This window comes from Lepisosteus oculatus, chromosome 15, assembly GCF_040954835.1.
Source record: "Lepisosteus oculatus isolate fLepOcu1 chromosome 15, fLepOcu1.hap2, whole genome shotgun sequence".
Taxonomy (NCBI): domain Eukaryota; kingdom Metazoa; phylum Chordata; class Actinopteri; order Semionotiformes; family Lepisosteidae; genus Lepisosteus; species Lepisosteus oculatus.
The window spans coordinates 28,332,299-28,356,872 of record NC_090710.1 but is presented as its reverse complement, the minus strand read 5'-3'; the positions used below and the strand labels follow the sequence as shown (position 1 = coordinate 28,356,872).

Below are 24,574 nucleotides of genomic sequence, written 5' to 3'. Positions count from 1 at the left end.
CCCTTGCAAAATAATGAACAATTAACTTCAAAGTTACAATGTTATCTTCAAAATACCGTAAGAGATAAAAATTAGATACGTAAACGGAAAAAAGCATCTAATGTTTTTAGTTATGTATGAAGCCACATCTTAAACAGAATCGCAGTGTCAAAGATTTCAGAGGAAGCTGTTCTCGACCATACAGTTAGCAGGGGACTTTCCAGTCACGTGTCATGCACATTGTCCATCTACCTGCTTGCTTTCACCTCCACTGCGACTGCGCACTGAAAGGACCTGCCTGTCCGTGTCGCGGAGATGATGACGTCAGCGAAAAGGAGGTATTGCTTTGCCACGTCGGTCGCTCTGTGGAAGCGACAGGTCTGGAGTGGGAGAAATTGTGATAAGTTTTTTTTGTTTGCTTGGAAGTATTGAAATAAGAAGAAAGAAAAACTTTTTTCAGGTCCCTGAGTGCATGAATAAGCATAGCATTCCGGTGTACTTCTGTCATAAAACACAAACCAAAATCACAGAAATAAATGTTCCGTTTTGGACCTGTATAGTTGCAACCCACGATCAGTTTCACCACAACTGATGTATCAGCGTCAACTCCATCCACTGCTCATTAATGTGTGAGTAAAGATCTTTCTTTTCTTCAACAAGGAAGTAAAATCATAGGATGTCTTTCTTTAAAATATTTTTAACGGTTAGACTAACGTTTGATTAGTGTGGGAAACTTTGAAATACCATTTCCTGGCGTCTGTTCAGTTTTTTTATTGATTGTCTGCTTCCTGTGTTCAGCATACTTTTGGAATTTGGATTTGATCGAGAGAGCAATTGCACGTTACTGCCAATGCATTGAACTTCAGTATAAACAGTACGTTTCCCACAGTGTAGGAAATATCCTCATAAATATTTTTTATCATCGAGCATCTACACGTAACTTCATTTTTAGCCAATGATGTAAACATTCATCGCAGAAAAGGGATTTCCGAAGGACTTTTTCTCTCTGTGTTCGTGTGCTAGAATCATAATAGTGTCATTCCATTTTTTTTGTCAGAGCGAAATGAATGAACAAACAATTCGTAAAAGACTCTGAAAATGCACCTACTTCTGTACAGTCTGCGCAGTGAAGCAATTGGCAGCAGTTAATTTGAAACCCATTCCACGTGTAGGAAAATATCATGTGGATCCAGACGGCACTAGGAAAAGTGTTAACTGCACGAATATCATATGAATATTGTGGCTGGGCATTTTAGGATAAATGTGAGCCGTTCCTTTCCCGCATTTCGTATTTTTATAAGTTTAAGTCCTAATTTATTCTAGAAACCATTTCAGGTATTCGTGATACTGTGGTTCTAAGTGTAACATCTGTGGACTTTACGTGGTGGGATTGTGATTTCCTACCTTGGTGTAAGGAAATATGAGTGTGCTCATTTTTTAGTGGTATGCGGTCTTTTCAGTAGTACTGTAGCAGCGTGTAAATATTGCACGAGACTAATGAATGCACCAAACCGTTTTAAATATACCTGGACAGCATTTTCGTAACAGGTTAGGGATCGATTTACATGCATTTTTGGTGGTGGGGGGATTGGTATTGATTCGGGCTGAATGCGACTTTGATTCTAGCGACAATAGTCGTCTTTTCTTGGTGTAAGCGGAGATCACGACCGAAGCATCGAGCCTTGATGACGCTATACCCACTATTGTGGTTGTGTATGATTGGAGCACCTCTTAACAAAGGGTCATACCCAGTGGGGGCCCCATTTTCAAAGGTGATGCGACAGCGCGATGCGATTTTTTTTTTGTTGTTGTTTCCAGGTGCAAGCCCAGTCTGTCCGGGTGAGAAAGACGCAGCTGCGTCCCACTTTCGACAACAGATCTGCCTGGAAAAAAAATGACTTGTGGCTCCATACAAGCTTTTGTGTCGAAGTATTGGGCGTTACTGGCCTGCTCTGACCCGCCCTGTAGTTTACTAGCCGATGCGTAATCAATTATGCCTCACTTCTCCGCGGAAACTGAAGTACTCCTCAATGGCTCAGCTTAGTTAACGTGCTCTGATGTGCGAAATGAAACCCGTTTGGCTTCCAGTAATTTTAAGGTTCCAAAGTATACATTCAGCTATTTTTTTCCCCACCAAATACGACAAGTTTAATTTCCTCTGCATTCCTGCATACTAAATTGACATTGCTGAGTAATGGTAACTGTTTATCAGTGTGCTGATGCAAAAAAAAACATTCACTGTGTGATCGTGTAATTGACGACTGCACGCATGAATGTTAGACAACCTACGCAAAACTCGAGCCAACTGTTAGGAACGGCAGCAGGAGCTATTTGGCTGTGCCACAAAACGTGGTATCGCAGGACTTACGGTTCGGTTTGCTGGCAGAAAACTGGTTTCCAAAGGAGGTCATGAGACACAGTATAATTGGACCAGACTAATGTCCGATGATCAATCAGAAGCACAGCTCAGGTGCTTAGAGGAACTCCATTTAAAACTGAGTGGGAAGCACTTCTTTACACTAAGGGTTGTAGGAGTATGGAACAAGATGCCCTGTCTTCCTTCAGGAGATGCTCTCATCAAGTACGTAGCTTGCTCAGTGGAGCGAATTACATGAGTGGCTACACTGCAGCAGTTCTGGCTGTTAAATGAAAGCTGTCAGTTTTCAAATAAACTGGAATTGTGTTTAAAACAGGGTACAGGGGATGTATCTTTACCTGAGTGGCGTGGGAGCATGAAACAAGTTTCCCAACCATGTTGTTGAAGCCAATACCCTGGCCATCATTCAAGAAGTGGCTGGATGAGACACTTGGACCAATTAGCTACTAATTCAATTCAGTTCAACTTTATTTATCGTTATACTTACACACAGGTGTATAGTGTAGTGAAAAGTGTTTCTCACGAGTCTCTCGGGTGCAGTATATAAATAGGACAGAAGACAAGACAATGGACAGTGTAAACAACAGTATGGTGCTAGTGCAATATCGTCAAGAAATGTGCAAATATGCAAACAGAGAAAGTATACAAACAGGACAAAAACGCCACCTCTCATGTACAACTTGTTATCTTTAGGTTGTAGATGAAATCTGCTGTGTTTCAGTTCAATCGGTATTTCAATCCACAAGATTTTGACAGGGTTCTTGAGTACGTGAAAAAGGCTGCCATCTTGGTAGATGCGGTGTTCCAATTTTTGCTAAAAATCTGATGATTTTTCTGTCATTGTATATCTGTCTAAGGTACCTGGTCTTTAATCATGAATATTTTAAAAAATGATCACAAACCCTTGCAGTCTCCATAACAAGGCTCTCTTATCCAGATCCTGGAGGGCTAGTGTGTTTGCAGATTTGTTTTCAAGCTCATGTCTTCGTGTGTGAAATTGGGCTTAACTGGATCAATTCCTCTCTACGGCTTACAATGGACCTAGAAAACCTTCAGACATCTTCTGGACCAGGACTGAATGGCCTTTGCTTTAGTGCCGTTTTCTGCAGATTCTGATGTCACAAGCTGACCATTTGGCCTGCCATATTGAAGTTACAGTATTATTCTGTCTTGTCTGATATGAAAGCGAAACCAAGTTTAGTACTTATTTGCTGCATTTGTACTGTCCATACGAAGCTAAGCTTTCTGTTCAGTGGCTGTTGGTTTATTTAGAGACTGGCTGTGATGTATCTTGTCTTATTTCCCTACTATTTTGTTTTTTCCTTGTATTTCCTAGTATAATTGAACTTATCTGATTGAAATTACTGCTGTTCAGATGACACATTCATGTACTAATTTTGTATCTGCCATTGACAAGAGAACACTGTTATCTTTGTCCCGTGTGCGGTGTGAACGCTCTATTCCTCCTTTTCCCGAATTTTTGCGACGTCAAAGAGAAATACGGCACTGCTTTTCCCTGCCATATTACAGTACTCAAATCATTATGTTGGCGTCAACATGGATAATTACTCTGTATCAATTTAAGTTGCATATTAGGACTTAATATATTAATAATACTTCTTCATACTTGTTCAACACACTGTGTGACCTTTTTTTTAGAATGTGCCTAGCTTTCAGATTTCCCTGCCCTCTTCCCCAAAAATATGCGCCAGTGTCAGGCCTCAACGCGAGGTTGTGTTTTTTTTCTCCCACAATGCCCATCATCATCTTGCCTGTCACGCGCAGGACGCTCAGGCGCTCTTCCAGTTGGAAACTAAGGGGAAGGGCGTTGCAACTGAGAATTTGAGGCGCTTCTTTGAATAAAATACATCATGAAGGATCCCGAGCTGGGAGCCCTCAGGTCACGCGGCCCCTCAGGGCACCGATATGTCATCGCGGATTCATGATTTTTGTGGCGCCGGTTCCACTGCATCAGGAGCGCCAGGTGGCAACGTGAACGATGGCCATCTGATGGGTTGCTGGGATTTCACTTACTGCCCTTCCTATTACAGGACACTGCCCTCATCCTGCTCGCGTGCGACTCATCATTGTGTGATGAGCATGTGACAGCTGTACCCTGGATGCCCTACTCGCCGCACTATTTGGATGTTTTGGGGGTGCACTGGGCATCATGTGGCCCCTAGTGCTCAGACACACGCCGCAACCCTAATAACACCCTGCCAGCGGCGGTCCTGTGGTCAGGACCTGACACAGGACCAAGGCATAACAAGACGGGAGCTAAACCCTTTTCCGCCTTCCCCAAAACCCAGTTCACCCGTAATGTCCAGTCCTAGGAATCCTGCGAAACCAGATCAGCAACTAGGAGATGGGAGAGGGCCTAACAGTGTTTCTGTATTCTCTCCACTTCTTTCCCAGACACATTGGATTTCTTCCCTGGCACTAAGGATCTGAGCATGAATGCCGTTTCTCTATGACTTTGTACAATACTTGATTAAAAAGCATAGTTTTTCATTAAAAAGTCGAGCTGTACCTTGAAAGAAGTGGCTTTGGACTGCGTTTTCCTTTTACACCTGGTGTGTGGCTGGAAGAATCTGTCACCGATGAGTTCACAGAACTTCACTGCAGTCTGTGCTACCCAGCATGAAGTTACCTTGTTGAAAATAATGATTCGTTTTTCCTTGTTTTTCTACATATCATGCAAGATAGCATCAGTTTTATTTTCCTAATCGTGACTTTGATCACTGTCAGTCCTGTAGTGACAGTTTTGTTAATTTGTGTGCATTGCCAGGCAGAGTTCCCATTTTGTACTAGCTGCACAAGCTGTATCATAGCCTACAACACAAAGCCTCTAGCGTGACAGTTTCTGTTATAGCTGGTACTGCACTGGGCCACGGATCTCATTTTCTCAGGACTCGGTGTACTCCTGCACATTCAGTGACACTCTGTGTAGGCAGCATTATTCCAAGGCCTCAGTGATTCTTCTGTGGCAGAATCACATTATTCTGATTCTTTCACTACTTTTCAAAACTTGCCAGGCACGCTGAAGGACCTGAGCTTGACTTGAGCAGAGAAGGATACGAGGGGGGCTGATTGAAGTATTCCAAGTCCTAGTAGGTAGACCGCCCAGAACTGAGTCCAGGACCATAGCGCTGTCAGGTAGCAGTATTGACTTCCATACCTCCATAGCGTCTTAGAACTAAGATTGCAGTGCAGCCAGTGCTAAATTGTCACATGAAAAGATGGATTAATCAATCCAGGCTTATTTATCAATGCACAGACAGAACGGCATACAGCGGTGTTGTCAGCAATGAAATGCTTTATCTGCGAGCTGGTTAAGAGGGATAGAAGAGTAGAAGACAGTTTATAGGGATTAGGTTAGGATTACGATGCAACAAATGATATAATTGCTATTTACAATACAGTTACAGATTGTACGAACGGAGCGCTAGGAGACGTGGTAGGATAGGAGGTATTTAGCGCTGTTCGTATGTGTCCTGAGAGTGCAAGTGACAGGCGGGCGCCGGTGCACCCTGCCAGTTCAAGGAGGTTGCCTATTCGTTGGGGTAACTGCAGGCGTCTGCTGTGGTTGGCTGTTCAGCAGTCTTACTGCCTGGGGGAAAGAAGCTGTTCCGAAACCCGGTGGTCCTGGTCTGTACACTTCGGTATCATTTTCCATCCATCCAGCCTCTAACCGCCCGGTCCAGTGCAGGGTCGCAGGGGAGCGGGGTCCTATCCCAACAAGCACCGGGGACAGGACAGGACGCCAATCCATCACAGGGCAAATGCGACCATGGACACACCTGCGCCAGGGCGGCCAGTTTCACGGAAGACAATTAAGCTACCCGTGTCGGTGTCTCTGAGCTGTGAGAGGAAATCGATGCAAACACGGGGAGTACATACGAAAGTCACGCAGATGGCACGCCAGGAACTGGACCCAGGCCCCAGCTCATGTGAGGCCGCTGTGCTCACCACTGCGCCGCTGTGGGTGAAATTGGAGTTGTGAATTATAAGCAGTGCATTTCTGAGTTCAGTTATTGCTGCAGAATTGAGGAAGAACACATTGTGCATTACTAGCACCTTATTTTTGAACGAGTCTGGTTTTAAACATTATTGTTGATATTCTTCCTTTATTGACATGCATTGTAACTGTACCAGTGTGTGTACGTTTGATCTTGAGACTTCATAGAATGGCCATTTTTAAATAGACCTTTGGGGGTTTGCCAAAATGCAAATAAAATTCCCCTGCTGTCACATAGCAGGTTATACTTAGTGCTCTGTTTTTTCAAAAAAGTCAATATGTGAACCATGGCATTTTGCCAGTTTTAAACGTAGCAGGATTGCCAACATTTATTTCACGTGTTCCTTTTTTTCTTGGTAACCTGAAACCTTTCCCTTTGTCAGTTTTAAACAGCACTTAGTATACCATTGGAGTAGCTTAGGCCTGGGTTTTGATGTGGGTTTATGTCTGAATTAATGTCTTAATGTTCTTCAGCTAGCAGGCTCTGTGACAGTTCATTAGCATGGACTAGCAGATGGTGGTAGCAGGTGCCCTGCTTGTGTTACTCACTGTATTGCCACTTGCAAGGATGACCATCATGGCCCAGATGGTCACCTTCCTGAGTACTTTCCACTTTCTCCTCAGATACAATACTGCAAAGAAGCGAGTGCTGAAAGACGTGACATTGAGCTCTGGTGTAATATGTGCGTGTTATGCACAACACCAGGATGACGAGTAGCAGCAGTTGCACACAAGTAACACTGCCACCATGAGAAATGGGTGGAGAGGTGAGGACTTCCTTCAGTTAAATTGAAGTAGGCTGGACCGAGGAAGCTGGGAATGCAGTTTAGCTTGACTCCCCTGCTCTTATAAACAGAGTTGTGGTCTGTAATGACCAGATACTCTTGGTTTATCCAATGGAAGGCATCAGGTTTGCAAATTGTAGCTCAGAGGGAAGGGAGCCCCCTAGTGGTCCACAGACCCCACTTACAGCAATACCCTGATTTCCCTAGAGGGCACCTGTGAAGGCGCAAGCAGAGGCTTTGATTGAAGTCTCCTGCTGGAGTGTTAATTAGACACACCCGACAGGATTGACAGATTTGTATCCTGTGGGAGTGAAATTTCCACAGGCTGCACAGGGCCCATTTGACTGGCCTTGTGGGTAATCGGACCCTCCACGGGATTAGTAATTGGTGGATATTAGTCGTCAGGTGTACGTGGGCCGAGGGCTGCTTCAAAGCTCCTGCAATACATAGTAGTTTGTGTGCGGACTGTGGGGAGTTTAGATTGCACAGGAGAAGTCTTTTGGCATCAGCAGACAGCCCTGCAGTCACAGTGTCAGTGAAGGATCTTATTTAAGGTTTTGTGTGCTGTTTGGCAGGAAGATCCAGAGTGAATGTTAGCGCATTCCTGGAATTAGTTTTTAAGCTCCAGAGTCTCAATGAGGGAATTGATTAGTATTGATTAAAGCAGAGGTGGAAAATTTGAGCATGAAGGGCTAACCCAAGGCACCAGGATGTCTCTGAGGAGAGCGGGACAGATTTCTGCCAGTTTAAGCAAAGACTGCCCGTAAGTAGATAAGCCCAGTTAAGTGCACCAGGGATCCCAGAGAAGGAAAAGGACAAGTATGTTTTATTTAATGGAGATATGGAGTCTTGAAAGGAATTTACTCTATCCTCTTTACTGAAGATTACTGAAGATCGAAGAGTTGATCTCCAATAAAGAGGAATTGAAGATACTGTGCCAATAATACCTCTGAGTGATGAACCGATCCTTGGACTGAACAGGCTTCCCTGAAAGGGCATGTCCAATAATTGGAGCCTGGAAGGGTTCTATTTGCAACATGGTAAAAGACCAAAATCAGATGCACGTGTGTAATCCAGCAGCTGACTCAAAGCTACAAATATGGTTCATGGCTTGGCATTTGTCACATTTGATGTGAAAGTGGGATTTGCGCACCGAAGTGATCTGTCAAGCCTGTGTCAGTCCATTTTTCACTCCGAAAATACAGTCGGAAGACACTCAGGGGTATTAATAGCACAGTCCCTTTAATTCCTCAGGTTCGCTCAAAAGTTATTTTTCATCAAATGAAAAATAATGGTGTAATGGTAATGGTGTTAGCGGTGGGATATTTGGGATAACACCCATTTTTGCTACTGGGAGAGACATGTTAGAATACATAATATCAGACTACAAATTAATAATGCAACTGTTTTTTATGGAGTAAGCTTAATATTTTGAATGTCTGTTCTTAGTTATTCACAACCAATGCTGTATTGCGCTATTGTGGTGTCAAAACTGTTTTCAGGGATAGTGGAGTTTTAAGGAAACCACTTCACTCTTTCTCATTATTCAGTGTAAACATGTTGTGCATCTCTTTTGTCGCCAGATGTGTTGGCTCCTGTTGTGGCCCAGAAATTTGAATTTAAACTCAATTGAATGCAGGGATTTAACCCAATAATATATGTTACAATTTGCAAAGCTCTTCATCCTCTTTGCAGGCCAATTAAATGGGTACCTGTAATGTTATCCTGTGGTTTGTCAAAAAGGTCATATTTATTCTGATATCTGACTTGGAACCCTTCTTGAAAAATCCTCTGAACAACAGCGATTGTAGTGCCACATATTCTGTTGAGCCATGATCATCACTGTGATATTTTTATGCTGTTTTTGGTTTTCAAGTGTCATTCACTCTTTAAATGTGTGTCTAATACATTTGTTCAAGATGGCAAATTGCATTTGAAACAGTAAGGTATGAAATATGTCATGTAGGTAGTGGCTAAGGCTCTGGACATTTAATTGAACGTTTAGGTTCAAATTCTGAGTGGAAATGCTGTTGTAGTACCCTTGAGAAGGGTTCTTCTTTCAGATTACTGAGTGATCTGTAATCAGCAGTACAGATGGGTACAAGTGTGAGTTGCCGCGCAGTTGTGTAATAAAAATGAATGAATGCTCTGTTGTCACATACTACTATCACCAAAGCAAAGCAAAACAAAAATGACCGAAATACAGATGGTGGTAACTTGAACTAAAGCAATAGAGTCCAGGGCAGAGAATCTGCGACAATCATTCCAGTCAAAATGTCAATTCCAGACAGGTGGGTCTTCAGGAGGTGGGCGAAGATGCAATTCTAGGTATTCCCAGGAATGAGCTCCGGAAGAGACTGAGCAGCTGAAGGCCCAGGAGAAGGAGCAGTGGAGAGGACAAGAGCCGGTCTAGGGAGGAATGTGGGATTGGAGAATGACTCACAGTAGTTAGCTAGTGAAGACGCCACGCAAAAGGGTTGCTTGACACCAGTCGGGCAGAGAGAATGCTTCCGAAGCCGCAGAGTTTCAGATGGGCTGGTAGCTGATGCAAGAAGACCAGCTAGGCTTGCAGTTGTAGTGATCTGGTCTAGGGAGAGCAAGGACTAGGATCAGATACGACACATGAATTTCTGGTGTTTTTATCTTCCGAACAATTTTTGCTACTTCGTTTTCTCGCAGCATTATTTGAAGAATGCTGCAGGAAATGTGCTGTTCTGTGCTCTGCCCTTGAATTAACATTGAAGTAGTGGGTTTAAAATAGTCGTTTATCACGTGTTAAATCTTGCTAAGGTCGACTTTTTCCATCATTTCAGAGCTGCCACTGGGACTCCTGCCTGTCGAGACTGGACTTTTGCAGTGTTTTTACTGCTCTGGTGTGTCCTTGTGGGTGGCACAGTGCAGCCGAATGAGCTGTCCAATGTGTGATCATCCAGTTCTTTCAGATCCACACCTACTTCCTCTTGAGCAAAAAAAAAAAAAGTCATTTTGCAAATGTTCCTGGATTTCTGATCTTTCTATGCTCAGCCTCATTTCTTAGAGCATTAATCTTATTTTTGGCAGTCCACGTCCTCGTACTTGGGCTAAACTGAAATAAAAAATTCTTGCCCATTTCATGAGTCAATATAGGCTTATTTCTTTCACTCTCCGTTGGCAAAAACAAATCTGTACTGCTTGTCCCCCTTGAGAATAATGGCGTACATAGTCTGAACATTTAAGACTTTTCATACCATTAACTTGTTTATCTTCCAAGCCTTGTGAAAGCAGTGACACTGACCAGATAATAGGAGAGACGTGGGTGGTGAGTCAGCAGTTACTCACAGTAGCCATTTTATGCTGCATAAAAGCCCTTTCATGCCTAATCTGTTGTAAAAGAGGAAAGGTTCAGATGTTAAACATGATCCAGGGAGGACTTTCCACTCCAAGTGATCAAAGTCTGGAGTTCCTGTGTGGCTCACGTTGGGGGTCAGGGAGTGATTTACCGCTGCCTTCCGCGTGCAGCAGAAGACCCTCCTGGGTTTCGGGAGAGATGAGGTGCCCGGCTCGCTGTCGTCACCACCCTCTTGTGTTGCAGTGGTCGGGCAGCGCCGGACTCAGCTGTGAGAGCGCGGGGGGGAGCAGCCCGGAGCCTCGGGGGTCGGTGGGGTGCCTCGCCATGCCTGGGGGACGGAGGGGCCCGAGCCGACAGCAGCTGAGCAGGTCAGCCCTGCCATCCCTGCAAACCCTGGTGGGAGGCGGCTGCAGTAACGGCACAGGCCTCAGAAACAGGTAAGTGCTGCCGCGCCGCGCCGCGCCCCGCCAGCCCGTCGGCCCGCTCTTCCCTCCCTGTCCCAGAAGGCCAGAGGAAGAGTGCTGGAGGCGTGCTCTTCTCTCCTGACAGCTGCCACCACATTCCGACTGCCCTGCAGGGTGGTGTGCTCTGATTTGTTCTTACAGTGAAGACTAAGGTGCATTCCAGTGATGTGTTTCTACTCCATTTCTGCTCTTTCTCACTTCAAGTGCAGCTGCGCTCCTTGGTCTTTGCATTTGCATTTTGGATTGTGTGCATGTGTCGTGGTGGGGGAACCACTTTGGAAAACATGGAACAGGACAAGACGGCACCTCCGCGATAAAATCGTGCCATTCGAATTGCGCCGAAGATGGAGGAACTGTACTGTACGGCATCCGTTTTCAATTTGAGAAGCCATCTGGAAGGTTAGGGGCACAGACACAGCGCACGATGAAAGCAGATCTGTGCAGTATAAATCATGTGTTTTTGCCAATGAACCCTATCCCTGCTCTTGCTTTTGCAGGTCCATTTACTTGGCCACCTCAGTGTTCCCTGGCCTTCCTGGCTTTCATGTAAAGACTGTAATGTGTCAGTAATGTCGCACACTGCAGCTGGCTAGTTGGGATCAGAGAAAGCTGAAATTACATTGCCATTCCTTTGTCAGAAATAGTTTTCCACTATTCCCCCTCTCTATTTTGTTTTGTATATTCCACCATTTCATTTTTCCATCACTCTCCAGTATAATCAAGGCTGCTGATCTTTAATTACTTGTACTTAGTTTCAGGCTGATGGCAATGAGGTTAGGCACTACTTGTACAAATGCTAATCTCTTTAAATCAGGGCAGTGTCTGCAGAAAAGTGATTAATCTCTGCAATCTGTGCCTTTCTTTTAGTTCAGATTGAGTGTTTTTTGCTCTAGATGAAAACTAAACTCTGAGGTATTAACAGGAGTGGAGAAGACCTTGCATGTTTGAACTTTTTTTGGCTTCACAATCCATCAAAAACACAAAGTAAGAAGGAAAAGGGGGGATTATTAAAGAGATATTTAAGTTATGAACAGGCATTAGACCAGACGGCCAGGTATTTTTTACATTAAATCTTTTGCATTTATTCATCTTGATGCTCCATGTCCCCTAAACAACACTGTTTTAACCACAGAGTATTTTCTGTATTATCTGACTGATCAAAACATAAGATGTCTTAAGCATTTTGGTTACAGGCAGCAGGAAAATGCTAGACAGGCAGTATTATTTTGTTAACCACTTGCAGTATCAGCATCTAGTTCAGCAATTGTGTGGTTGTTGTATAAAGTACCTGTTTGCAGGAAGTGGAAAGCTTGTCTGAACAGGCCTTGCCGTTCAGAAACCATTCAGGTGTCTTATGCGGATGAGCACAAATCCTCACTCTTAAAAATGTAATGATACACTTCACTATTACCTCCAGCCCTTTAGATTGCAGCACTTGTACAAAGTCCATGACTTTGTAGGAAGGTGTATGCTATCATTTAAAGGTATAGGAAGCATTCTTCTTAGGTTTTTTCTGAAATCAAACTTCTGTACAGCCACCAACAGTGAACTGCTTAAAGAATTTTACAGCATACTCTTCTCTGTCCTCCAGGTTGTAGCACAGGGTTAATTTATGTACATGCGTAATGATGTCAGAATCCAGTTATTCATTGTCACTGGGAAATTAGCATCTCCAGCCCTTTGAATTCTCTCTAAATGTGAAAAATTTAACAGTTATCAAAATTATACAAAATGATGTTTTGTATGACACTTTCAGAAAAAAATGTTCTTGGTTTTTGCGTGAACACTAGCCTATTCATTCATGAATTTGAATACTTGCTCCTGCAGTTCATAAAGGGGTAATTTGTTCAGTATTCAGAAGGTCACATGACCCCAGTTCTGAAAATGTTAGAAGTGATTTATTTTTAATATTTGTATTAACCTGCCTGGCTGAGGGAATGTCAGCTGGACCATAAGAATGAGGCCATTGCAATCCCCAGAAGCACATGGGTCCTGAAAAGGCATGTTCCGAACTGCTGAATGTAAGATCAGGGCCAGGTTGATGTACAGTTGGTAGGCTGGTCACGAGTCTCTACTCAAAACAGTTTGATCCTTGTTGAACTAGAATAGAGGATGTGCTGATCTGAAGAGGGGCCAGAAGTACTTGTCAGTAATCAAGACTGCTTTTTAGATTGAACTTCATCGAGGTAGTTAGAGCCGGTTAGACGAGACTATTTGCCGGGTCCTACTGAAGAACAGAGGATCAATTGAGCACCGTCAGTCAAGTTAGTCTAAATAGGAGTAGAGGGGATTGGATTTATTGAGCCTTGATCAACTGTCGGTTTTGCTTCTTTTAAGTGGTACCGAGCTATTAGAGTACCGTGAAAGGAGTTGGACTCTCTGAAGCCTGAGCACCAAAGCAAACCGGGGGGAGTTAGTTCACAGTAGGGCTTTGAGAGTTTTGCCCATGAGTTATTTTGAGAGAGAGAATGCAGCAAGGGGTAACGTCTGTGGTTAGACGCAGACAGTGCTGGAAAAAATCGCAAGTTTTTAGAGGCCTTATTGGAGCACATCTATTTATGGATTAACTGATGAGCAAGTGGTTTTAATAATAATTATGGAACTGTAATGAACAGTTTGATGCTGAAAATGAGAACAACGTTCAGCTGTCGAGCCTTCTTCAGGTGTAGCAAATGAAGCACGACAGGAAGCAAAACACCCTGTTTTTCCTCCTTTCAGCATGTAATTGATGCCTACTTGAACCTGTATAATGAATATGGCCCCATTCCAGCATTTGAGAGATTTTAAGATATGACAGTATTTAAATAACCAAGGGAACAAGCAGGACAGGTTAGTCATCTTGATATAATTCATACAGGAAGGGAAGAGCACAGTTTATCTGACCACCAGAAGAATATGGCGATAACAATGAGGTACAGTTAGCATAACATGGAAGAAGCATCCAAAAGAGGAATCTGGGATATTCCTTTTTTCTGAGAATCTTTCAGAGAATAGTTAGTGAGCCGTATACAGCCGTCTTGTTTACCTTTATTTCTGTTTTTATGCTTATATTTGATATCTTGATTTAGTGGGGGGGGGGTAAATTTGACTGTGCGTGAATTTAGAGTAAATTATACATGAATCCAAGCTACTCAAAATCCCTAACCCCTACATAAGTTACAAGTCGGCTGTATGAAATATTTTTATGAGTTGCAAAACGTGCATATTTTATAGTAATTAGTAACTGCGATTAGTCATTAAAATTAACTAAAGTTATACAATAATGACATGTTAACATGTAGCAATTTAAAAATGGTAAAACGGTTAAAAAAAAACGGTGCTCCCCATCCCCGATGAAGCTTCAGTAACATAATAAAACTGATCAGCGAAACGCCACAGTGTGAGCGGGATTCAAACTTGTGAGATATTGTTTTATGCAGGATTCATTTGTATGAACGGGGATACGGATGTCGGAGTGGTTTGGCGCGTTGCCGTGGGAACAGTTCCCAGGGGCGCGTATGTGACAGGTTTACTTCCCGCTGTGGATTTTGACCCGGAGGGGACGAGCAGGTTTTAAAACAAGGCGTCCTGGTGCGGCTGTTTGAATGGCTCGGTTTTGGGGGTCCGGGAGGCGGTGTTTCACCCCGCGCCTGACGCTGCCCCCCCGTCCCGTGCAGGAGCAGCAACTCCGTGGGCCTGTCCGCGCCTCCCATCACGGCTCTCATCACCCCGGAGCCGGTGCGCCACTCCCGCATCCCAGAGCTCCCTCTGGACGGCAGCCTGCTCTTCGAGTTCCTGCTCTTCACGTACCTGCTGGTGGCGCTCTTCGTGCAGTATATCAACATTTACAAGACTGTCTGGTGGTACCCGTACAGCCACCCCGCAGCCTCTACCTCACTGGTAATTACACCCGCGCCAGCTTGATTCACGGACCTGGGCCTCGTGTCCCTCCTGTCTCGGGCGGTATCCCGAAACTTAAGAACCGCGTACGTCATGACTTTGACATCGACTTCGTTTTCCACGCTCTCATGCTTAGAGAGGCTTTAGAAATGTGAAGGTGCCCTCACACTTCAGGCTTGCTTCTCTGCACGCTTTTTAGATGTTAGACTATTAACTCCAGCAAGTGATCTTCTGCAGACGTTATCCTTTGTGTCGGCCTCTCTTGCATAGGTGAACCCGACACCTAAGCAGAATCAGGTGGTCTGGTTGTATTGCACCTTGTATTGGCCCTTGGAGAGCTCTTTCAAAGTATTTTTGTTAAGTTTGTGAAGTGCCAACGTTCTTTCAAATTATTCCGCCTTAAGGCAGCAGATCCAGAACTAGTCGATCATTCTATGGGTTACTCTGAATGCGGAGCGTTTAGTTTTGGACAGTAGACTAGCACTGAAGACCAGAGCCAGTTTCTTTTCCCGAGGTGCTCCTTGCAGTATTCTCCTGTCTTACGTGATATCTGCAGGACTGAGGACGTGTCTGTGTGCATTAACAGCTATGTTGTCTTGTCTCCAGAACTTCCATCTAATTGATTATCACCTGGCCACATTCATCACTGTCATGCTGGCGCGGAGATTAGTGTGGACAATCATTTCAGAGGTAGCATTTCTGGCTTCTTATTTCCTCACAGCCTTACTGCACTGGAAAGATCTTACCAGGAGTCGTGTTTCGTAATCTTCTTGAATAATTAATTCATAAAGCTTAATGGAACTTGGAACCAATTATGTGTTCTATTTTACTTTCTTAAAGTACTTTTTGTTTTCCCCTTCACTGATAAGGTGTTTCCAGGCCATTTCAGATTTCGAGTTTTAAAAAAAAAAGCGTTAAAATATGTAAAGTTCGTGATTCTGTGTGTTATGCAGGGTTAAGGCTTGAAAAGTCACTCTGGTTGGTTTGGGTTGCAGGCCTCTCAGACTGGGCCCACCTCTGTGGTAAGGTACACAGTGCTGATCGCAGCCCGCTTGACTCTGCTCACATTGTGCGGATGGGTGCTGTGCTGGACTCTTGTGAGCCTCTTCAAAAATCACTCGGTGCTCAACCTTCTGTTTCTAGGGTACCCGTAAGTACGCTCTTTCCTTTCATTAACAGCTTCATGTTAAAGGTTTCCTGGCTTTTTGTCATCTAAGTAAAAATGCTTTTATCTCACTCTGCCCCCCTGTTTTGCATTGTCTCATCCAGTGTACGTTTGTGAGTCTTGTTTGTGGATTAAAAAATATTGGGGTCTTTATAGAACCTTATAGACATCTCAATGTTGGTGTGTTCTTAATTTACTAAAATACCAGTAGTATATTAAGATCATTGTGAAAATACATTTGTGAAATAAAGTGAGCAAGGGCTTTTACTCTAATATACTGGGAACGGAAATTTAACTGAAATGCCTGAAATGTTAAAGATGGTAGGAAAAACAGCAGGGAATCAGCAGTGTGGTGTGTCTGCCACTGTTTATTATCCTCCAAACACACAATTCTTAAGGCTAAAAAGATCATATCAGAATCACTGTCTTAATCGGAGTGTATCTTGTAGTCTCCCTTCCTTGCGTGTGAGAAAATATGTTTCTCAGTACTCACAGAATTTGTGGTTTCTAAAGCAAGATAACTAATGAGGCTTTTTATTTGTTCTGTGTTTCTGTGTCTGACCTTGCCCAGAAGGCCATCATTTCCCATTACTCATTCCATTGCCTTTTTACAGTGCTGTTTTTTGTGTGCAGAAGCATTTTCAATCTTTCCCAGGCCTCTAGTGGAAAAACGTTTGCCTTTTCATTCCTTTGCGTTCCATCCTTGCGGCCAGTTTGATCAAAGTGCATATAGGAAGCAGCTGTTTTGCAGATCCATAAAGACATTGATCAACCTTTTAATAGTGAACTGTAAATTTAACCTGTTAATCACAAATCGTGTTGAGTGCTTTTGAAGTGAAGTAGTCTCTTGAGTATGGTGCACACCAGCTCTGCTCACTGCTACATGTTTGAGCCAGCCTGAGGACAGTGCATGCACTCCTCCAGTATGCTTTGAGGTTTAGCCACCTGCTGTTCAGCACAGCACAAATTCCATAATTCAGGCATCTAGAGTGAGGGTGCTGTGGCCAGCCCAGGTTCCTTGTGACACCTGGCCATTTGTGTGCTAGCCAGTGATGTAGCCAGGAAGAAGCAGCCATCTCATATGTTATAAAGCTCAACTTGTTGAACAAGTAGTGCTTTTCCAGCCCAGCATTTCCCACCTTAGGCTGCTCTTGAAAGTAGGTGCCAGTCTTGGGTTGACCAGCTCAAGACCAATAAATGAGTATTCAAGATTGCATTGCGGAGGGAAGCACTTTTTATTCCTGCAAAATAGTCCTGTATTTAGTTTATATAACCCATGATAACATTTACCATGAAAGTTGGGTCTTCTGCATTTGCAGCCTCCTTAACAAGCCAGTGCTTCTGACCTGTTTGAAGTAGTCTTATGTTTCTTAATGCAGTGCGAGTCATTGATTAACACATTCGCCAGGCAGCGAGGCTCTTGCGCAGTGTAAAACGTGGCAGTAACCGAAATGTGCCTTGCAGGTTTGGGGTGTATGTGCCGCTGTGCTGTTTCCACCAGGAGAGTCGAACCCAGACTCTTCCGGCAGACTGCGGCTACCTGGAGCAGGAGCAGATGGACGGGCCGCTCCTCAGACCAAAGGACTTCTTGACTCTGCTGCGGGAGAACTTGAGGGAACAGTTCAACAGCCCCACCTCCATTCCTGCACACACCTGCCCCCTGTCCCCCGACCTCATCCGCAATGAGGTGGAGTGCCTGAAAGCCGACTTCAACAGGAGGATCAAGGAAGTCCTCTTCAACTCCCTCTTCAGTGCCTACTATGTAGCCTTCCTGCCACTTTGTTTTGTAAAAGTAAGCGTGCTTTTGATCAGTGTTTGATCTAGTTCAGTTTGTCCAAGTGTAGGTCTATTTTTGTATGAAATGTCACCATGCAGAGCTTTTTATTCCACCATTACAGAAATATGTTTCAGTGAACTGCCTGTCATTTTGTTTAGTAGATTTGAGCTCCTAACTAATAACTATAATTGTAGCAGCCACTTGCTGGGAAGGTTAATGTAGCGGAGGCCTAGTTTGATCATTCATTTTTAATTAGGTATATATTTAATCTGAATATGCCAGTTCTCTTGCGCTGAGGCAGACCGTAGATAAACTTTGCTCTAGTTTTCTTAGTTTAATGAATAACTCGCTGCCTTCACTTCGAAAACTGATATACAAGACCGATTTTTCCGTGCACGCAGTAATGTAGTGCAGCGTGCAGTAAACTGAACAAATCAATCTCATGTCAAAGAGAAGCTGAAGATACATACTTAACGCCTAGCTGAACAAGATTCCACCCTACAAGACCGTTTTCTTCCGAAATACTAAATCTTTACTACTCAGAATCCTGAATTGCATAGAAGTAGTTACCTGAGGCTAAAACGTGTTTCTATTAGCAATTACTAATATTCTTCGAGCCAAGGCTGTATTTTTTTAGACACCTGGTTCAGATTTTTAAAATAAATTATTCTCATTTCTTTCCCCTTGGCGGAAAATACCAGAGCTATCTGAAAGAGCAGAATATAAAACAGTGTTTTCTTTCCAATTTAGTGAAATATTCCAGTCTCGGGGACACTGCTGTTAGTTCTAAAACTCTAACTGTACATTCATTATTTAAAACATATTTATTTGAGGACTTGTCAGACCTTTTCCAGATGGTGTTGAATCCTGAAGTTTTTGCACCTTTTCTTTTTCTTATTTTAATATTTTTTAAGCAAAACATACCAAAACATACCACAGAGCAAAACCTATGGAGTACTGTCATCTTCAAAATTGATTTGTAATTCATTGCATATACAGTGCCTTGCGAAAGTATTCGGCCCCCTTGAACTTTTCAACCTTTTGCCACATTTCAGGCTTCAAACATAAAGATATAAATTTTTTATTTTATGTGAAGAATCACCAACAAGTGGGACACAATTGTGAAGTGGAACGAAATCTATTGGATTTTTGAAACTTTTTTAACTAATAAAAAAATGAAAAGTGGGGCGTGCAAAATTATTCGGCCCCTTTACTTTCAGTGCAGCAAACTCACTCCAGAAGTTCAGCGAGGATCTCTGAATGATCCAATGTTGTCCTAAATGACTGATGGTGATAAATAGAATCCACCTGTGTGTAATCAAGTCTCTGTATAAATGCACCTGCTCTGTGATAGTCTCAAGGTTCTGTTGAAAGCGCAGAGAGCATCATGAAGACCAAGGAACACACCAGGCAGGTCCGTAATACTGTTGTGGAGAAGTTTAAAGCCGGATTTGGATACAAAAAGATTTCCCAAGCTTCAAACATCCCAAGGAGCACTGTGCAAGCGATCATCTTGAAATGGAAGGAGTATCAGACCACTGCAAATCTACCAAGACCTGGCCGTCCCTCTAAACTTTCAGCTCAGACAAGGAGAAGACTGATCAGAGATGCAGCCAAGAGGCCCATGATCACTCTGGATGAACTGCAGAGAACTACAGCTGAGGTGGGAGAGTCTGTCCATAGGACAACAATCAGTCTTACACTGCACAAATCTGGCCTTTATGGAAGAGTGGCAAGAAGAAAGCCATTTCTCAAAGATATCCATAAAAAGTCTCGTCTAAAGTTTGCCACAAGCCACCTGGGAGACACCCCAAACATGTGGAAGAAGGTGCTCTGGTCAGATGAAACCAAAATCGAACTTTTTGGCCACAATGCAAAACGATATGTTTGGCGTAAAAGCAACACAGCTCATCACCCTCAACACACCATCCCCACTGTCAAACATGGTGGTGGCAGCATCATGGTTTGGGCCTGCTTTTCTTCAGCAGGGACAGGGAAGATGGTTAAAATTGAGGGGAAGATGGATGCAGCCAAATACAGGACCATTCTGGCTGAAAACCTGTTGGAGTCTGCAAAAGACCTGAAACTGGGACGGAGATTTATCTTCCAACAAGACAATGATCCCAAACATACAGCAAAATCTACAAAGGAATGGTTCACAAATAAACGTATCCAGGTGTTTGAATGGCCAAGTCAAAGTCCAGACCTGAATCCAATCGAGAATCTGTGGAAAGAGCTGAAAACTGCTGTTCACAAACGCTCTCCATCCAACCTCACTGAGCTCGAGCTGTTTTGCAAGGAAGAATGGGCAAGAATTTCAGTCTCTCGATGTGCAAAACTGATAGAGACATACCCCAAGCGACTTGCAGCTGTAATCGCAGCAAAAGCTGGCTCTACAAAGTATTAACGCAAGGGGGCCGAATAATTTTGCACGCCCCACTTTTCATTTTTTTATTAGTTAAAAAAGTTTCAAAAATCCAATAGATTTCGTTCCACTTCACAATTGTGTCCCACTTGTTGGTGATTCTTCACATAAAATAAAAAAATTATATCTTTATGTTTGAAGCCTGAAATGTGGCAAAAGGTTGAAAAGTTCAAGGGGGCCGAATACTTTCGCAAGGCACTGTAAGTCGTATTAATGCTGGTACAGTGAGTAGGAAGTATTAAAAGGAAGGTGGAATTGTTTATGCTGTCCTCATAAAGATTACATTTTTTCCCTTGATAATTGTGGACAGAAGTTCAAAGAGAAATTTCCCTTTTCCTTCGAGAGTTTTGTATGTACTGTGTGCTTCACATCAAGCTTTTGGTATCAGTTACGACAATTGCACGAATACTCTATTGGAATACTTTTTTATCTCCAGTCTTCTTAACATTATAATTTAAATTACAATTTATCTCTTCAGATTTCATAGAATTTCTAGTTTGTTCTGGTGAGCTTTAGGTGTCCTGCTACTGTATGTTCAGTGGCTTTTGGATTTTCAGAAGCTGTACAATTTGCCGGGTTTAATGTTGCTATGTGTTTCACGCAACAAACAAATTTGAGGTATTCTGTTCATAAGAAATAATTGGGGGCAAAATTAGTTGCATAATTAATGCGGTTTCATGTCGTTTGTGATGACCTGTCAATTATACAGAATCTATTTTGTTTTACATTGGGGAAAAAAAAACATGGTACCTTTGAGGTGTAGCTAGTCATACAATCAGATTATTGAAAATTCCTAGCTAGCAATGAATAAGCTTTACATAAGAGAAGTCACTTGGCAGTGAAAGTAAAATTGTAGAACTGAAGTGATGACAAAAAAATAATTCTCTTTTTTACCACTCAATGTTCCTGTTCCTAACACACTACAACCACACAGAGCTGCTGCCTGCTTTGAAGAATGCATGCATCTGCAATCGTTTTTTTTTTCCCCTGGACGTACAACACTCATAAAAAACAACCAAATAAAATCTGAAGGCAATATCTGTCATTCTGGAGGCTGTATCCAGTTGTTGCTGCTCTCAGAATTCAGAATGAAGGACTGGATGTTAGAAATACTGTTCAAATCCCCTTAGATTTTTGGCCTAGCACTCTCATTGTTCAGTAGAGGATTTCTAAAATCTCAGATCCAGAGAACATTTCTTGTGGTAAACTACAGCAAACAAACCAGCATATACAGTAACTAACTTTGTAAAAGATTTAATTAGTAGAAGTGATGTGCTCTACTGCTATTGTAGAAATCCAAAACATCCATAGATTTAATAGCTATGACAAAACTTATTCAGTCTAAAGAATATTATATGGATATAGAAATATTCAAAAACAACTTAATGTGCTATAGTAACAATAGTGGTCAACGTACTAATGATGTGTAGTGAATATGGAATGTTAATTAAAAACTGTTTTGTTTAATTCACTTTTATTTTAGTTCCCTGATACTCATTTGTAAAAAGACTTAACTGTATTATAATTTACCATTTCAAAAATATTCCATACTTCAATACTTCTTAGCTCTAAGCATTTTTCCACTGATGTTCTCGTTGCAGTAGTTCTTAGTCATGGCAAAATATTTAGGAAGAAACATTAACTTAACTAGGAAAAAATAGGAAAAAACAGTAACAGGAAGATGTATTGCTCACTTTGGCAAAACATTTCACGTGTGAACGTGCTATTAATCCAAGTGTATTTACATCAGCGATGAGTAATCCGTATTTAGATGGCATAACTATATCCCTCTTGAGTTAAAAGGTTAAATGAAAAATTTCTTATCATAATATTTCAGACATTTTCTATCATACTTTAAATCTCAATGTAAACAAGCTTGTTTAAACAAATTAAATGCCTCATTGATCAAAGTTTTTGCCTGAACTCTTTAGTAATTACTAATCTCCTTTACAAGTGTGTTTTGTGGTAATAAAATACAGCAGATGTTATTAGGCTTGAAATTGAAAGGTTTGGCTAATGTTCAAAAGTTGCTCATTGTATTTAAGACATTAGCTGATGGCTTATTTCTCTGCCCAGATGCAGTGTAAAGGCAGGTTTTCTCCAACAAGAGGCGCGTTCTCATCCTGTTCGGATGCAAAAGTAACCCGAGGGGTTGCTTGTTCTGTTTTTCCAGAGCACGCAGTACTACGACATGCAGTGGTCCTGCGAGCACCTCATCATGGTGTGGATCAACGCCTTCGTCATGCTGATGAGCCAGCTGCTGCCGCCGAAGTACTGCGACCTCCTGCACAGGTCCGCCGCCCACCTGGGCAAGTGGCAGAAGCTGGAGCACGGCTCGTACAGCAACGCGCCCCAGCACGTGTGAGTCCCGCCCGCTGGGCGCCGGCCGACGGGGCGCCCTTGTCCTCCGACTGGGAGACTGACTTTAGGTTTTTCTTCTCACTTTGTCACGCTGAGCCTCGGGGCCTTCGTTTGTCAGCATTACTGTTACGTTTGTCAGGGAGGTGGGCTGGGGTGTCTGTGAGGCCAGAGTAGTTATGGTAGTTATGCATAGCCAGTCAATTCTGGCAGTGCGCCACCCATCCACATATCGTACCTTGATTTCATTGCTAAACTACAAACCTCGACAGTGTTGGTGAAATCGGGTCCAGTTCCGCTCAGTAGGTGGTTTTTCCTCCTGTTCTTTGATGTTCGATCTGTACATCAGCTCTCCTTGATTCCGTTTTTTTTTGTTGTTGTAGATGGTCAGAAAACACAATATGGCCCCAGGGTGTGTTGGTCCGACATAACCGGTGCCTATACAAAGCTGTAGGGCCGTGTAACGTGGCAGTGCCTTCAGATGTATCCCATGCCAGATTTTATGTAAGTAAATATTCTCGTTGAAACTTCACTGTATTCCTAATACACGCGGAACAATTAAGTATCCATTTGTAAAAGACAGCCCTTGTCTAGTTAACTAACATGTCTGTTGGGCTGGGTTGTTGGGGATCACAGTGAGCTTTTGGGATGAATGCAGTTTAGTCCGTTTAGCTCTCAGCAATGTTCACCTGAAGAATATTAAAGGAGGGGCACAAATTGGGAACCTGGGAACTGACATTTTCCAGATCATCACTGTCCTGTCAGTGTGCAGCTCCAGCTTTTTATTACTTTAACCAAGACCTGATGTGTTTCAGTGCAGCCTTGCTTACAGGGAGAGGGACAGCCGAAGAAATGCTTTGCAAATGGCTCATCAACATTGGCGCTTGCTGAAGGTGTTAAGGTCTTTGCTTTAATTTTAAGTGGAGGACGCCATTGGTGGCTTAACGTGGCTCATCTCATGGTCAGTGTGGTCTGTGAGCGGGAGAATCTGGTTTGTTGAGATCAAGTCAGGCAGAGGCGCGAAAGAGCAACATTTTCACTGTGTAGCAGCATGAGGTCCAATGACCTTTCCCCTCCCATCTTCTCGAAACAGTCGTACACACAAACGGATCCCTGTCTTCTACTGGTGTTATTTTAGCCACTGGGCTGAGGAAACAACCTTTTATCGCTGTGTTACCCACAAAATTCCCATGTACACTTCACCTTCCTCCCACTGTTTGTGTCGTTCCAGTAACTGAAGGCAGTGCCCAATCGTTAATTGGTTTCAGATCTAGCATGGGATTGGCTTTCAAGGGTGGGCTCAGATTCGTATTGTAGTATGGAGTGACCTGTGCGATGTTTGCCTTGTCTTGCAGTTCCTATTTCACAAGCCGTTACGGATTCTGAACCTTCTGATCCTGATTGAAGGCAGCGTGGTGCTGTACCAGCTCTACTCACTGCTCAGATCTGAAAAATGGAACCACACGCTCTCCTTGGCTTTAATTCTTTTTTGTAATTATTATGTTTTATTTAAACTGCTTAGGGACAGGATTGTACTGGGGAAAGCTTACTCCTATCCTCTGCACAGCTTCGGAATCAAGTCTCATTGAACAGGCTGAGGGTGGGGGATGGGCGGGATTGGGGGATAAACTGATGTTGAACTCAGAAATATTATTTTGATACGGTTCTATTTTTCATGCAATGTTTGTATCTATTTAAAAAAAATATTTTATATTTTGTATACCGTTTCAAGACTTCTGTTTCTTTGCATATGCAAGATGTTGTGTTGTGCACGTGTTATGTATGCCATCTCAGAACATCTGCTTTGCTCCACCTTTTGAACAACGACCAATTAATTACCGGAGTGCCAAGATTGTCACAGCCAAATGCCATACTGCAGCATTGATTATGGAAAAGAATAAAGACAAATTTGTCTCTTACCCTTCTTGTGAATATTGCATTTATTTTTTGATATATCAGCAAAGCAAGTCAATTCATAGCAACACCAAGCTGCAAATGTGTGACTAAATGATCAAATAA

At 42.9% G+C, this 24,574-nt stretch overlaps 1 protein-coding gene across 2 annotated transcripts; it reads left to right on the top strand.

Moving 5' to 3' along the window:
• Positions 1 to 312: 312 nt before the first annotated feature.
• On the top strand, positions 313 to 24,474 carry tmem39a (transmembrane protein 39A). Of its 2 annotated transcripts, XM_006639190.3 has the most exons (9): positions 313 to 608; positions 10,731 to 10,924; positions 14,608 to 14,830; positions 15,437 to 15,520; positions 15,826 to 15,980; positions 17,460 to 17,787; positions 22,371 to 22,558; positions 22,939 to 23,059; positions 23,911 to 24,474. In XM_006639190.3, exons 2-9 carry the CDS (start codon positions 10,812 to 10,814, stop codon positions 24,142 to 24,144), a joined length of 1,446 nt encoding a protein of 481 aa, XP_006639253.1. In that variant the 5' UTR covers positions 313 to 608; positions 10,731 to 10,811; the 3' UTR covers positions 24,145 to 24,474. The 2 variants fall into 2 exon arrangements, with proteins under 2 accessions (XP_006639253.1, XP_015219648.1); XM_015364162.2 differs by lacking the exon at positions 15,437 to 15,520.
• Positions 24,475 to 24,574: the final 100 nt, after the last annotated feature.